The sequence below is a fragment of the Lissotriton vulgaris genome, chromosome 3_1 (genome assembly GCF_964263255.1).
Source record: "Lissotriton vulgaris chromosome 3_1, aLisVul1.2, whole genome shotgun sequence".
Lineage (NCBI taxonomy): Eukaryota > Metazoa > Chordata > Amphibia > Caudata > Salamandridae > Lissotriton > Lissotriton vulgaris.
The window spans coordinates 1,860,821,753-1,860,836,482 of record NC_141689.1 but is presented as its reverse complement, the minus strand read 5'-3'; the positions used below and the strand labels follow the sequence as shown (position 1 = coordinate 1,860,836,482).

The 14,730-nt window shown below is 41.1% G+C and overlaps 1 protein-coding gene across 1 annotated transcript in view; it reads left to right on the top strand.

The window, feature by feature from the left end:
* The window catches only part of DCHS2 (dachsous cadherin-related 2), a 932,357-nt gene that overhangs the window by 785,626 nt on the left and 132,001 nt on the right, over window positions 1–14,730 (top strand). The window contains exon 19 of the mRNA XM_086962326.1: window positions 3,408–3,538. Within this exon, the coding sequence (XP_086818452.1) occupies window positions 3,408–3,538 (131 nt within the window). The remainder of the gene's footprint in view (window positions 1–3,407; window positions 3,539–14,730) is intronic.

Here is a 14,730-nt window from a genome sequence, read left to right as displayed (position 1 = left end):
GATAGGAGAGGGAAAGACACAGTGACTGATGCAGAAGGGGCACACAGAGCAAAGGATCTAGGAGTGGTAGATAAAGGCAAAGGGTATTGGGAGGGATGGGCACAGGAAAAAGAAAATGTACAGAGGAGTGATCTGTAAGGGCACGTGGAGAGGCAAAGACACAGAGGTGTAATGTATAAGGGCAAAGGGAGATCAAAGACACCGAAGAGTGATATGTAAGAGTACAGGAAGAGCAAAGCTACAGATGAGTGATATGTAAGAGCACAGGGGGAGCAAAGATACAGATGTGTGATATGTAAGGGCACTGGGAGAGCATAGACACATATACTGAATAAGCAGCTGCTTATTTTATATGACATCTCTTTATTAATGTAATACCTGCACTTTCAAAATTGCTTTATTAACCATCCTACTTTCTCAAATTTGTTTGAAAATGCACCATTCGTCCAGTCTTTTTTCAAAATTTTTGCGGGGGTAGAACCCCCGAACCCTCCGTAGGTTTTTCCGGCTTGCACGCTACGCTGTGGTGCATTAGGACAATAATTTTGCGCCCACGCCACTTTTAAAGGTCACCAGCCGCCACTGGTTTTAAATACCTAGGCTTGGATTTCATGAAGGACCTGATCACTACCCTTCAAACAAACGAGAATGCCATCTTCAAAAAAATCTCTTCGTTGTTAGATGGCTGGTCACCTTCATTTTTAACATGGTGGGGAAGAGCTGAGACATTAAAAATTATGATTACTCCTCTTGTCAACTATCTAGCCAGCATGTTACCTCTGACATTCTAAAATGATTTCCTATGTAAAATCTATAAGCTTTGTAACACATTCCTGTGGCAAGATAAGAGACACAGAATATCTATGAAAAAACTTAAATTAACAAAAGACAAAGGTGGTCTGGGCCTTCCGAACTTCAGGAACTATCAAATCTCATATCTCTGTAAACAGGTATCTAACTGGCTGCTTCCGTCGACTGATAACACACCAGTCTGGTTAGAAAGATCAATCATCAACGATATGCCCTTGCCTGCTCTCCTCACCATGGATATATCCTCCCTTCCTCACTCAAAGTACATTTTGCTCATTGCTAAAAGGGCCATGCTATGACTGGAACACCTCTCCACCAAAAAAACGAATAAATCAAGCCTGTCCTCTGGCACAACCTGAGTTTGAGAATCGAAGGAGGGATGTTCCATTGGGAGCATTGGTCCAAAAATGGCATAAATCTAGTCAAAGACCTCTATGAGGGAACCCTTCCCTTTCTCCACACTTCAGTCTCGACACTGACTACATCCGATAGATTTTTGTACATTTTTAAAACTAAAATCCCTCCTCACGGTATGCTCTATCAAACCCTCCAACCCGTCAATACTCTCAAAGATGTCACAGCTGCTAAAGTAAGGACACACAGTTTCTAAAATATATATAAACTCCTATCACCTCAACCTCACAAATCTCAAAAGAAATGTGAAGAAAAATGGGAAGCAGAAGACAACTCTAACAATATCCCATTCTACTGGGAAAAGATATATATCACCCCCCTTTTTTGATAAAATCTCCTCAATACTATCCCAAACCAAAATGATGTTAATTAATAGGACATATTGTACACCAGAAATAATTTTTAAACTTAATCTCAGTGAGAGTCCTACCTGCTGGAACTGCAACTCCCATGTCGGTAACCTGGCCCATATGCTCTTCAATTATCCTACACTCAAAGTATACTGGGATAAGATTTATGAATGTATAGGCAGGGCTTTCAACGTAACCCCTCCTAGGGAATTTTCCTATGTTATACTAGGCGCTCTGGACCCTAGGATCACTGACGTAAATGACCGTTACTTGTTGGATCTTATGCTCACTTTAGCATGTAAAATTGTTTTAAATAAGTGGAAAAACTCCAAAGAAGTTTCATTTAAGATGTGACAAGAATGGTTATCCTTCCTAAGAGGAGCAGATAACGTTGCTCTTCAAGCCTCTCCATGGCGTAAACCACACAGGAAAATGTGGAAGTCCCATGATGCCTTCTCTTTCTCATATGACCCTCTGTGAAAAGCAGACTTATTTCCACATATTGTAATTCTTAATGTAGACTTTATTCATAATGACACTCCTGTACTGTGTTATACTTATCACTAATACAGTTGTGTAGCCTGTATTTCCTTAATACAGTTGTACTGAAGTATACTCACATCCCTTCTTATGTGATAACAGATGCTTGTCCAGCACCGACTCTCTTTTACACTAGGCAATTCTTAATGTTTGCGTTATTTATAATCATATTCCTGTACTGTATCATACTTTCCCCTACTGCAGCTGTACAACCTATACTTGCTTATAATTGTACTGCAAAGTGATTGTACTACCACTTGTGTGATACCTATACTTAGCTAACTGCTTGTACATTACTACAACGTTAATGGACTCACCATGGCAAGGCAGATGAGGAACCTACTTATTTACTAAGGAATTTATTATTATTTTCTTTATTTACTTTGTATTTTTTGTACTCCTTGTAATTCTTTGTAATTGTGCTTATCAGTTTGTACAATTTAATAAAAAAGATTTGAAATAAAAAGAGCGATCTTCTCTAGTGCTCTAAGCAAAATGTATTTAGATATGAGGTAATAATACAAAATCTATATATACTAACTTATATGTACACCTACCTTAACTATGTAGTGGTAGTCAATTTTCTGGATTTTACATTTTGTAGGTCAATGTGAAAAACTCCATATTCTGGTAGTGCAATAAGTAAATGCTTAAGTTTCAAGGTACTTAAGAGATATTTTTATTTAAAAATGACATCTGAGACATTTTTGGATTTCAGTAGCAGTAAATGCAAATATACAAGATCGAACAAAAAGGCACATACAGAAAATACAGAAGTGATATGCACTGTAATGGAGGAAGATAGCTAAAGAAAACCTGCAAGAGTTAGTTGGAAAGTGTGATATAGAAATTAATTAACACATGAGCACATTGCAAACAATAACAAACTGTTGAAAAAGCACAGGTTTAATTGAGGACATCAATTTAAATATGACCAGTGCTTAATTTATGCTGGACTCTGGTACTCATTTTTAGGGACTAGGATTTATTTGCAATCACACAACAAGAGAGATAAAGTCAGGGAAAAAAGGGGAAGAAGGAGTAAGAAAATGGTTGAAAACCAGTGATGAAGGGAGAAAGCGGGGATGAAGAGTACTTGAAAGAGTGAGATAAAGAGACAGGAATTGCAAGTTAAGTGTGGGCAGCCATGGTATTCGGTTCCCTGGCATTCGGTGGTTTTAGCAGTGAACTCAAAAGAGAAATGTTGACATCTAGTACTTATTTGTTTTTACAAATTATGCATGCAGCAATCTAAATACAATGAAAAATGCATGTAATTTTTTTCTTTTGTAGGTTGATTCTTCAGGCAATGGATAAGGGAAACCCGAACCTTTCTACCACAAGCGAGGTAACAATAGAGGTTTTGGACATCAACGACAATGCACCCACCATTCCACCTCTAGAAACCGTTATGGTGCCTGAAGGTAATGTGCAAGAATTTTCAAATTAAAGTTACCTTTTAGTTAAACAATATTGCACTTGGAAGGTGTACTGGCTCATGCAAATATACATAAATAATTGAAAAACTATAATCACCTTCCAAATTGGAACTATAGCAACTCTAATATTGAATTAGCAATTATATATTTTAAGTTAAGATTTGAGAATTTAACCCTAATAAATATTTTTTTCTTTTTTTAAAGATATATATTTTCCGTTATTTTTTTCTTCTGAGATTTGTCATGTTTGCACATGAGAAGGCTAACACTTTGAATTTACTCATGTTACAGTTTCATGATATAATACATTTACTTAGTGCAATCTAATTAATTGCAATTCTTCCAAATACATCCACCCCCAAAGGGGTGCAGGTAGACTTGAAATAATACAACATATTTTCATCAATCTCAGTTAAATCAGCATAGCTGTAATCATTACGTAGTGTTATGAATCAAGGGTCCCATAGTCAGATTGCCCATGTTTTTTAACTAGTTATAAAAATGTAACGTAGAAGTTGAGCAGAGTCTCTTAACTCTGTAACAGGTAAGGCCCTATACCCCACAGTATTGTATTGTTCAGATTAAATCAGTGTGGATGCCAACGCCAATTTATTCACGCTTTATATCAGAGATTTAAAACATACCTTTCTGCTCTAATATAATACAGAGGTGCTTACTCAGCTGCTGCAAAGAGTTTCTTCTTGTTCCTTCAGATTACAAATTTGCAAATCTCAAAAGACTATTTTCCAACATGTTTTTCACCCTACAAGGCCTGTTGGCCTTTTCTGAAGGATAAAACTGTTACAGTACAAATATGGTTTGGAAATAATATAGTAGCAAAAATATTTATTTTAATATGCATTAATTTGTGATATTCTGTGTGTGGGTATGGTAATATAAATAGCCAAACAATGACAAGCTCTATAATTGTTGTTTAGAGCTGTTGTTGAAAAGGGATAAATGGATGTGAACAACACTACCAGTGAACAATGTTCTGTTTGAAGCATTCTAAAATAATGGGAAATTAATTTAAGACTATACATACTCTACTAAACTGGCGTTGGGTGTGAGGCTTGTTGAAGGTAAATATCCTGGGTGGGAACAGTATGTAACTTTGGGAACATGTAAGTTGGATCACTGGTTTTATGCTGAGCTCATAATGTTGTACATTAATTTCAGTCTATAATGTTTAAAGTAAATGTTAGTATCAGCCTTGGAAAAACCACAAGCCAACCTGCCATATAGGTGAAACAAAGGTGGCTGAGCTCTGTCCAGATCCACATTGCTCTTATTACAGGATCAAAATCTGTACAATACAGTATCTCAATAGGCACCCATGCATATATTCTATCAACATTCTTTGTTTTAAATTCTGTAATGTACAGTATCAGAAACTGAGTTATTAGCCTCATTCAATCAATAAACACAAACATTGTCAGGATGAACCACAAAAGTAACTAAATAACCTGTGCTTAGCCTTCTGGTAGCTTGGCACAAAAGCAGGCTCAACTTAGAGGCACTGTGTAAAGAATGTATGCAGCGCTCAAACAGGAATATAGTGAAAACATACCACAAGCAAAATCCCAAACCAATTTAGAAAAAAAGAGTAAACATGAATAAATAAAATGACACCAAATGACAACACATTAAATCAGTAGGAGATATTAGTTTTTAAAGTTCTAGGTGAAAATAGTGCCCAAAGCACAAAGCACACCCGTGGATGTCTGGACTGGCTGGACCGACTTAAAATTGCAAGTTTAGGCTGTCTGTGATGGAGAGCAGGTTAGATACAGGGACCAGGTTTGTCTCGGTGAAGAGTTTATCTTCTATGAGTCTATGTCCACGCGAGGAGCCTCCGCTGAAGCTTTGCAATGGGGGAAGCCACGGGGAATTAGTCGTTTTTGAGAGGCGCAGTCAGTGCTGGAGCTTCACATTGGCTGCAGATGCAGTCAGTCACTTTTGGCACAAAGAGCTGGTTGCTATTGAAACTTCGTTCTGGCAGGAGAAGTGGTGACTATTGCTGATGCAAGAAGCCCACTCTAAATCATGAATAGCCCCTAGCTTCTGGATTTTCCTGATGAGGGCAGATTTTGCAGGCTGGAGGTGGGAGGAGTATGCTCTGATGCCAGCGAAGAGTCCAGGACCTGGGGGGGGGCAGCCTTTGGGGATATGGACTCACACCAGCAGAGACCAGCAGCAGGGCTCATGAAGGTCCACTTGGTGCTGGTCAGCTGGGCTGGTGCAGGAAGGCCTGGGGAAACTTGCTGTGTTACTGTACCTCAAACAGGAGGTCACCCAGCAGACCCTTGGAGTCACTTCTGGGGATCCTGGGTTCAAGTACAGTCCTTTTTCTGAATCTTACACATGTGAAGGAGTGTTCTGATGAGATGTTCTGAAGGTGCTATTCTAATAGCTAGTGCCAATCTGTGCATGTTGGGATGGGGTAAGGCAGAAACATGGCAATTTCTTAAAAGTGGCATTTCCAGAATACAAACCTAAAATCTGACCTTACCATTGAAGAGTGTTTTAAATTACAATTCAAATGGGTGGAAGCTGCATTTCTCTATCTGTTGCCAACCTTACGTTTTCACTTACTACGCGAAGTAAGGTAACCCAGTGCTAATCTATAGGAGAGATAGCCTCACTACAATGAAAAATTAATTTAGGTTTTTTTTTCCCTGTCAGGACATGTAAAACATTAACAGACACATCCTACTTTTGAAATACCATGAACCTTGCCCTATGAGTCTTTAGGGCATACCTTAGGGGTGATATAAATATTAAAAATGAATTTTTAAGCCCGGCAAAAGGTTTCTTTTGCCAGGTTGAAATGAAAGTTTTGAATTGCTCTCAAGGCTGCAGTGGCAGACCTGCAATGTGCTTTACACAGCTACTTTAGTGGGTGGCAGAATAAGTGCTGTAGCCCAATAGTAGCATTCAATTTACAGGCCCTAGGTACATGAAGTAAGTGGGCACCAAATCTTCTCCTTCAACAGTGGACACTGCATGTATGCTGCCACCATTGCTGCTGAAATCAATCTGTTTTGATCTCAAATCCAGCTCTCTGAGACTGAGCTCATGGGCCATCTTTTGCTCCTCTAAGGCCAGTCTCAACTCCTCCAAAGCTCTTTTCTTCTCCTACTCCTCCTCCATTTCCAATTTTGCCATCTGCAACTTGAATTCCCTCTCCTCCCTCCTCTCAGCCAGTTCCTCTAGGGCGAGGCCGTGAGAAGGGACACTTCTCCCTGACCTGGCAGGAAGCTCCAATTCACGGAGCATTTCTACCCTCTTGGCAGCAGGTGTTTCCTCTGAAGGGCCATCCTCAGGCTTCTCATCCTCAACTTCATGGTAGTGCTCTTCGCAGGAAATCCAAATCCTTTGCAGATCTCTTTGGGTTGGGCCACAGTGTAAACATCAAGGTTGGACAACTCAAATTCCACCTTTGCAGGCGCAGTTGTAGATCCACCGGACAGAGACATGATTTTGGGGAAAAAAATCAAAAATGCTAATTGGGTAGAGTTTGGAATTTGAATTGGTCTTGGATGTGGATTGGTAGAGTACGCCCACTTACTGTATGGTACTGCATAAACACAAGTCCCTTCCTCAACGCTGATCACAAAGGTTAGAAATTGTGTTCCTTGTTGGCTGGTTTGGAAGGCCTGGTCAAGCAGTAACCCTAATCCTAGTCTGGGTAAAGCACAAACACACCCATAATTAGTCTGTGCTCACCCTCTGATAGCTTGGCACAGAGCATGCAGGCTTAACTCAAGAGGCATGTGTAAATATTGTGCAATTTTTAAAACAAGAAAACAATGAAAACACCACACAAAGATATTCCACAGTAGGTTAGAACAATAAAGCTTAATTTCATGTACTAAATAAGACCTCAGTGACAAAAATCCGATAAGTAGAATCAGAGTTATGAATTTTTAAAGAATAAACTTTAATATAGTACCTAAAAGCATAAAGTGCCAACAGGGGAAAGCTGTTCGCACTAGACTGGGTCAAATCCAAAAGTTCAAGCTGACCGTGATAGAGTGTGGGTCAGATTCAGTCCCAGATACGTCCTGCTGAAGTTTTACCTTCTCAAGATTTATGGCAGGAGTCCCGTTCGTAAGGAAGCAGGTAACTGGGACTAAGGAGATCGTTGCTGGCGCTGGTCAGTGTGGCGCAAAGAGTAGTCTTGGTGTCAGGACAGGTAGGCTGGAGTTTCAAGGTGGTGAAACATGCCGGCATATGATGCTTGCTGTGTGAAAAGGCTAACTTGCGGCTGCTTGCTCTCATCCTTTGTGTGAGCGGAGAGGTTCCTGAGCGAATTGGCCTCTTTGATTTCACAAAGAGCCCAAAAGCTTGATTTTAGGACAAAAAACACTTCAGTGGGCCCAGGGCCTGAGAGGCACCTCTTGGGGGTCAGGAGAACATTGAAGATGGGTCCAAGAGCTATGAGGAGCCTGTTATGTCCCTGAGGATCAGATCAGGAGGCAAGCAGACTAGCTCTTGAAGTCACTCTGGGGTCCTGGGTTCAAGATGGCTTCCAGGTTTAATTCTCCCTCTCCAGGCAAGAAGGCAGCAGAAAGCAGGTCAGCACAGCAAGTCAGCAGTTCTTCCAGAGCAGCATTCCAGCAAAGTGACAGTCCTTCAGCAGCAGAGTAGTCCTTCTTCTTAGCAGAGTATCCACAGGACCGGAAGTGTATTGAGCTGGTAGGGTCTAAAGTTCAATTCTTATACCAAGTGGTGCCTTTGAAGTGGAGAGGCTTCAAAGAAGGGCTTTAAAGTGCACAGAGGTCCTGCCTTCGTGCCCTGTCTCCAGACTCACTACAGGTGGGTATGCAGCCCTTTGTGTGGGAACAGGAAATAGCATATTCAGATGTAAGTGTCAAGCTATGCCCAGCTTTTCCCTCCCATTCTGCCAGGATGGCCCATCAAGTCATGCCTCGGCTCCCATTTGGCTGTCTAGAGTGAATGCACAAAATTCAGCTGTCACCCACCCTAGACATGTGATCAGTCGCAGGCAGCAGGCAGCAGGCACCAAATGGCCAAAGTAAGAAAATGCCAACTTTCTAAAAGTGGCATTTTCAGAATTGCACTTTAAAATTTGACTTGCTATACATTGTGCTTTTAAATTGTGATTTCAGAGGCACCAAACACTTATAAAATGTAATAAGATAATCAGAATGTTAACCTATGGGAGAGATAGGCCTTGCAGTAGTGACAAACACATTTTAGAGTTTTTTACTACTAGGACATGTAAAACGTAAAAGTACTTGTCCTACTTTTTAAACACATTCCGCCTGATTCATCATGCTCCCGTTTTGCGAGGTCCTAATAGCGATTCATAGCGAATCGCTATTAAGGACTCGCAAAACGGTAATCATGTAGGAATATGCAAAAAAAATGCGATTCCTTACAATTCCTTATTTGCGATTAGCTAATTGCTAATCGCAAATAAGGAATAACTCGCCATTCATTCCTATGGGCCAAAAGGCCCATAGGAAAGAATGGGGAGTATTCCTTATTTGCGATTAGCAATTAGCTAATCGCAAATAAGATTGCGATTTGAAGGGTGCCAGGGGTGTCCACAGGACACCCTGTAGCACCCCTCAAATGACATTTCACACAGGTGTTGCACACACACATGTCCAAAGGACATGTGTGTGTGTAACATGCAACTCAGAAAAATGCTTTTAAATGCATTTTTCTGAGTTTTCGCAATTTACTGCGAGGTCTGACCTCGCGGTAAATTGCGCCTAGAAATTGCGATTTCGCAAATTTAAATAGGATGTTGAATAGCATTTAAGGAATCTCAAATAGAGATTCCTTAAATGTCATTCCTCGCAAAATTGCGAGATCGCAATTAGCGATTTTTACATTTGGGATGCTGAATCCCAAATGCAAAAATCGCTCTCGCAAAGGGCCGGATTCTCAGAATCCGGCCCCTTGCGAGCGCAATTTAGGGTCATGAATCGGGCTGTAAGTACCCTGTCCTTTGAGCTGTCCATGGCTTACCATAGGGGCAACCTATATGTATTAAAAAAGGACGTTTTGGCCCTGGAAAGAGGTTTAACTTACCAGGTCATCATGCCAGGTTGTCATGGCAGCCTAAACAGCACACACAGGCTATGCAAACGCCGGCCTGAGCCATGTTACAAGGGCTACTTAAGGGGGTGGCACAATCAGTGCTGGCGGCCCTCTACTAGAATTTAATTTCAGGCCCTGGGCACATGCAGTGCACTTTACTAGGGACTGATAAGTAAAATAAATATGCCAGTTGTGGAGAAGCCAATGTTACTACATTTTAGGGAGAGAGCACATGCACTTAAGCAATGGTTAGCGGTGCTTAAGTGCTCAGAGTCCCAAAACCACCAAAAAGGAACTTGTCAAAAAGGAGAAGAAGAAGGTAAAAGGTTTGGGGAAGGACTCCGCAGAAAGGCCATTACCAACAACTTTGATACAATCATATACCGAGTACTAGAATGTTGCTACTCTGCTACACATCCATGCTATATGCATACAGTCTGTGTCATATACACCACATTACAGACAGTGTATTACCTTTGAGAGATCCATTTTGTAAAGTCTAGTGGGTGTGTTGTACAGCCTGTGTAAGAATTTTATATGAATCAATATTAATCTATAATTGGACAAGAGCATACCTGTTTGGGTGCATAAATACTGCAGTTTCTGATTCATAATATAGGGGCTTTAACGTGCATAGTGGAGTACAGTTTTGAGATTAACTTCCTAGAAGAGGAAGAATTTAGTACACAATCAAGTGCCTGCGAGCTCTCAGGTTTTGTGGGAAAGTGTTTTGCATCTGTTTGCAAGTACAACATTGTCAGTAATGGAGGAATATATCAATTGGTGTGTAATCTATGATATTCTGGACATCTTGTAAAGTAATACCTTAGGATACTTGTCCCCCATCATGGCCAGGCACATGCACCTCAGCTGTTGTTGAACCTGTTCATTCACCATTAGAGGAAGCATCTGGTTATGCACTAGTCTCAGCCCAGCAGAAGATAGACAGTCAAGGCAAGCTCTTTAGCACATCCAGTCCAACATCACATATTTAACAGTATGGATCTATTTTTGGGGGCGCAGATCAGCATATCCAAAAGGCAAGAATCAGCATTTATCTCCATTATGGCAATATACAGTTGGCATGGCATGGGAGGGGGCCAATAGTGCACATATTGAGCCTGTGCGCAGCAATAGTACATTTCCAGGTGAAGCGCACACAAACGGACCTGGTCAAACAGTAGGGTCAGCGCCTCCCAGGATCACCATGGCTGTCGGCCAACCCAAGTCAAGCTAACAAGGAGGGCTCTAACATGGTCAAAGGGGTAGGGGAACCTAAGCAGTATCAACATTTTTGCAATGGCGCTTTTCTCAACGAAGGACAGGGGCAGTCTGGACCAGATCTGAACACGCTCCTCCAGTCACACGAAAGCTGTGCCACAGTTTAGCTGCCACAGCTGCGTGATGCCTCTACTAATGATATTCCCAGATACTGGACACCCGAAACAGCCACCTTCAGTGGGTACTTAGTGACTATGGTCAAGGGGAAAAACAATGACTTTGACAAATTGATTTTGATCCCAGTGAGGGCACTACATTTAAGAAATTCCCACAACATAAGTTCTAGGTTGGTTTCAGAGTCCTACATATAAATAGTCATGTTGTCTGCACTGCATTGATACAACAAGCCTTCTGGCATGTAGTTGAGACCGCTTTCGGCATACAAATTCAGAGATAGCAGGCATCCCCTTTGGGTGCCTCTGCTGATCGCAAAGAGTGCAGAGATGATGCCTTTCATGCAAAGCTTATCAGTATGTATCTCTTACAGACACTTGATCCACTGAGGAAAGGATGGCACTATGCCCAATCCGACATAGTAGTGTAAAAATATATGGCCACTTTTGTGAATCAAAGACATTTGTTGCATCTAGGAACACTACCACCACCCAAAGCTACAGGTTTAGCGTGCGGAGTTGAGCAAAGAGAGGGCACAGGTTATGCACAGTGGATTGTCCTGGAACAAATCCTGACTTGACCGGATGACCAATATCTGGGAGGAGGAATAAAATCCTTTTTGAAAGTAGTTTGGCTAGAATCTTGTTAATTATGTTGATCATAGACAGTGGTCTATATGAGTCACACTGGGTAAGGTAGTTTTTCGGGCTTTAAAATCTTTACTATTAGTGCTTCTTTAACAGTATGAGTGAGATGTCCAAAATCCCCTAGCTTCTTTCTGCATAGCAAGCAACTGTGGAGCTAGTTCCTTGGCATATTCCTTGTAAAATCGGGTCCATATAGGCCAGGGTCCTTTTTTCCAGGCATAGTGCAGATGACGTGTATTAGTATTGCCTATGAGCATTTTCCAGCCAAAGCAACTGAATCCAGATAGTCAGTGATTTGGCCTGGGGGAGGGTTGGTAGTAGCATGGTATAGGGTGAAGATGAACTGATTCATTATCTGCAAGACATCGTTTGTGGAGTGTCACTGTTGGTCCTGGTCATTCGGCAACTCAATAATGCAGGAGCTTGTCTACTTTTTCTTAAACAACACAGCTAAAGTTTTTTTAGCTCTATCCCCCTCACCATATTTTCTGGTGATAGTTCTTTATTTAACGAGCAAGCTTTCCTCAGCGGTTTCAACATATTCCAACAGTTTATTGGGGAAGTGAGCCAGATAGTACAACTTCCCTGAATCAAATATTAAATCTCAAGGGCACGAAGCTCCTGCTCTAGTGCATTCAATTGCATTTGTAAGTCCCAGAGGACCTCCAATTGCCTTGACATGCAAGCGCAGAAGCTATAGGATTTTTAGGACTTTCAGGTAGATTCATCAAAGACCCGTATTGCGAGTCTTTAATAGCGATTCATAAGGAATCGCTATTACAGACTTGCAAAACAGGATTCATGTAGCAATCGCAATATAAATTGCGATTCCTACACATTCCTTATTTGCGATTAGCAAATTGCTAATCGCAAATAAGGAATAACTCCCCATTCATTCCTATGGGCCTAAAGGCCCATAGGAATGAATGGGGAGTATTCCTTATTTGCGATTAGCAATTAGCTAATTGCAAATAAGATAGCGATTTCAAGGGTGCCAGGGGTGTCCAAAGGACACCCTGTAGCACCCCTGAAATGTAAATTTACACAGGTGTTGCGCACACACATGTCCAAAGGACATGTGTGTGTGTAACATGCAACAGAGAAAAATGCACTAAAGTGCTTTTTTCTACTTTTTCGCTATTTACCACGAAGTCAGACTTCGTGGTAAATAGCGACCAAATATTGCGAATTCGCAATTTAAAATTGGTTCATGAATTGCATTTAAGGAATCTCTAATAGCGATTCCTTAAATCCAATTCCTCGCAAATATGCGATTTCGCAAATAGCGATTTTTGCATTTGGGAAGATGAATCCCAAATGCAAAAATCGCACTCCCAAAGGGCCAGATTCTCAGAATCTGGCCCTTTGCGAGCGCAATTTAGTTTCATGAATCGGGCTGTTTGTAGGTTACTTGGAGACCTCAACAATCCAATGTTAAGAGTGAATAATTCTATAATAGACTGTTTACAGATTTTAAAAGTTGGTTTCTGAGACCATTTGGAGGCAGTCTCCAAGTGAAAGCTCGATTTGATATGTCAGCCAATCGCAGTGCCAGCACAATAGATGGGTGGTCAGAGAGTGTCTGAGACAGATGCTCTATGCATTGGGTTTGCGTGCCGATATTCCCAGTGAGAAACCAGTGATCAGTATGAGGCCAGGATTTGCACCCAGTAGTGATAGATTTATTTATTTATTTATTTATTTATTAGAAAGTTTTGTATAGCGCGAACAAGACCCGTGGGTATCAGAGCGCTTAACATATAGGCGTATGCGACAGACAATATATATCACTCAGTTATACGGGCATCGGAACAAATTACATATGAGGCGTGGACGAAAGACATATATATCAAGCAGTTCTACAGACAACAAATATGAGGTAGATGATAAGAGGTAGGTAATAAATATAGACAGTGTTGGATATACTTCAATCACGAGACGATGTGTAAGCAACTATGAGGTAGAGGATAAGAGGTAGATGATAAATAAGGTCGTAGGTGGATATATATCTATCATAGGTAGAGTGTGTAAACAGGTATGATATTTAGTTCATTGTCAGTTCGAGACTGATCAGTTCTAGGTAGTGTATTTTTTTATCATATAGCTCTTTAACTCTCGCTTGAATGCTTCTACATTTTGGATCTTCCTGATGATAGGAGGAATTGAGGGGCATATTATCAAGGGGGTTTATCTCCGCTTTTTTGGCTTTAAAAGCCAAGAAAGCGGAGATAAAATTATCTCCCTATTACCAAGCTGTCGCTAACACCAGTTAGCGACAGCTAGTAGGAGATAGCGACCATCTTGGGCCCCACTTTGCATGTCAGTGATATTTATCACTAATGAGATGCAAAGTGGGCGTGCCAAGATGTTAGAGACTGAAAACAGTCGCTAACATCGCTATCTCCTATTACCAACTTTTGGAGATATTCGCGCTAAGCGGGAATATCTCCAAAAGCTAACACCTGCCCTGAGCAGTTCTTAGCCATGTTATCCAATGGGAGGTGGATAACATGGCTAAGAGCATTTGCTCGATAATGCATGAATATCGCTGACTTTTCAGCGATATTCATGCATTTCGGCCGTTTTTTATCGCATTTGCGATAAACCTTGTTAATAGCAAGGTTTATCTGCGATAAAAATCGCCGATGTGCGGCGATAATTTTTGTCTCTAAACAAGTTAGAGACAAAAATTATCGCTAGTTGTTGGTAATATGCCCCTGAGTTCCATATTCTGGGGGCAGGTCCTGAGAACGCTCTGTCATATGTTTTTTCTTGTGGAAAAAGGCTGGCCGTAGTAGAAATTGTTCAGTACTCCTCGCTGGCCGATTCCCTCCCGAAAGCTGGAGTTTCTTCGCTAGGTATCCTGGGGTGTTGTGGTGTAGCGCTTTATGGGTGATACAAGCTATCTTCATTTGGATTCTGGCTTCATAGGGTAGCCAGCTTAAAGCTTTCAGGTGTGGCGATATGTGATCGTATTTCCTGGATCCGGTGATAACTCTTGCCGCAGCGTTTAAGCATGCTTTCAGTGGTGCTGTGGACATTTTTTGTAAGCCCGCT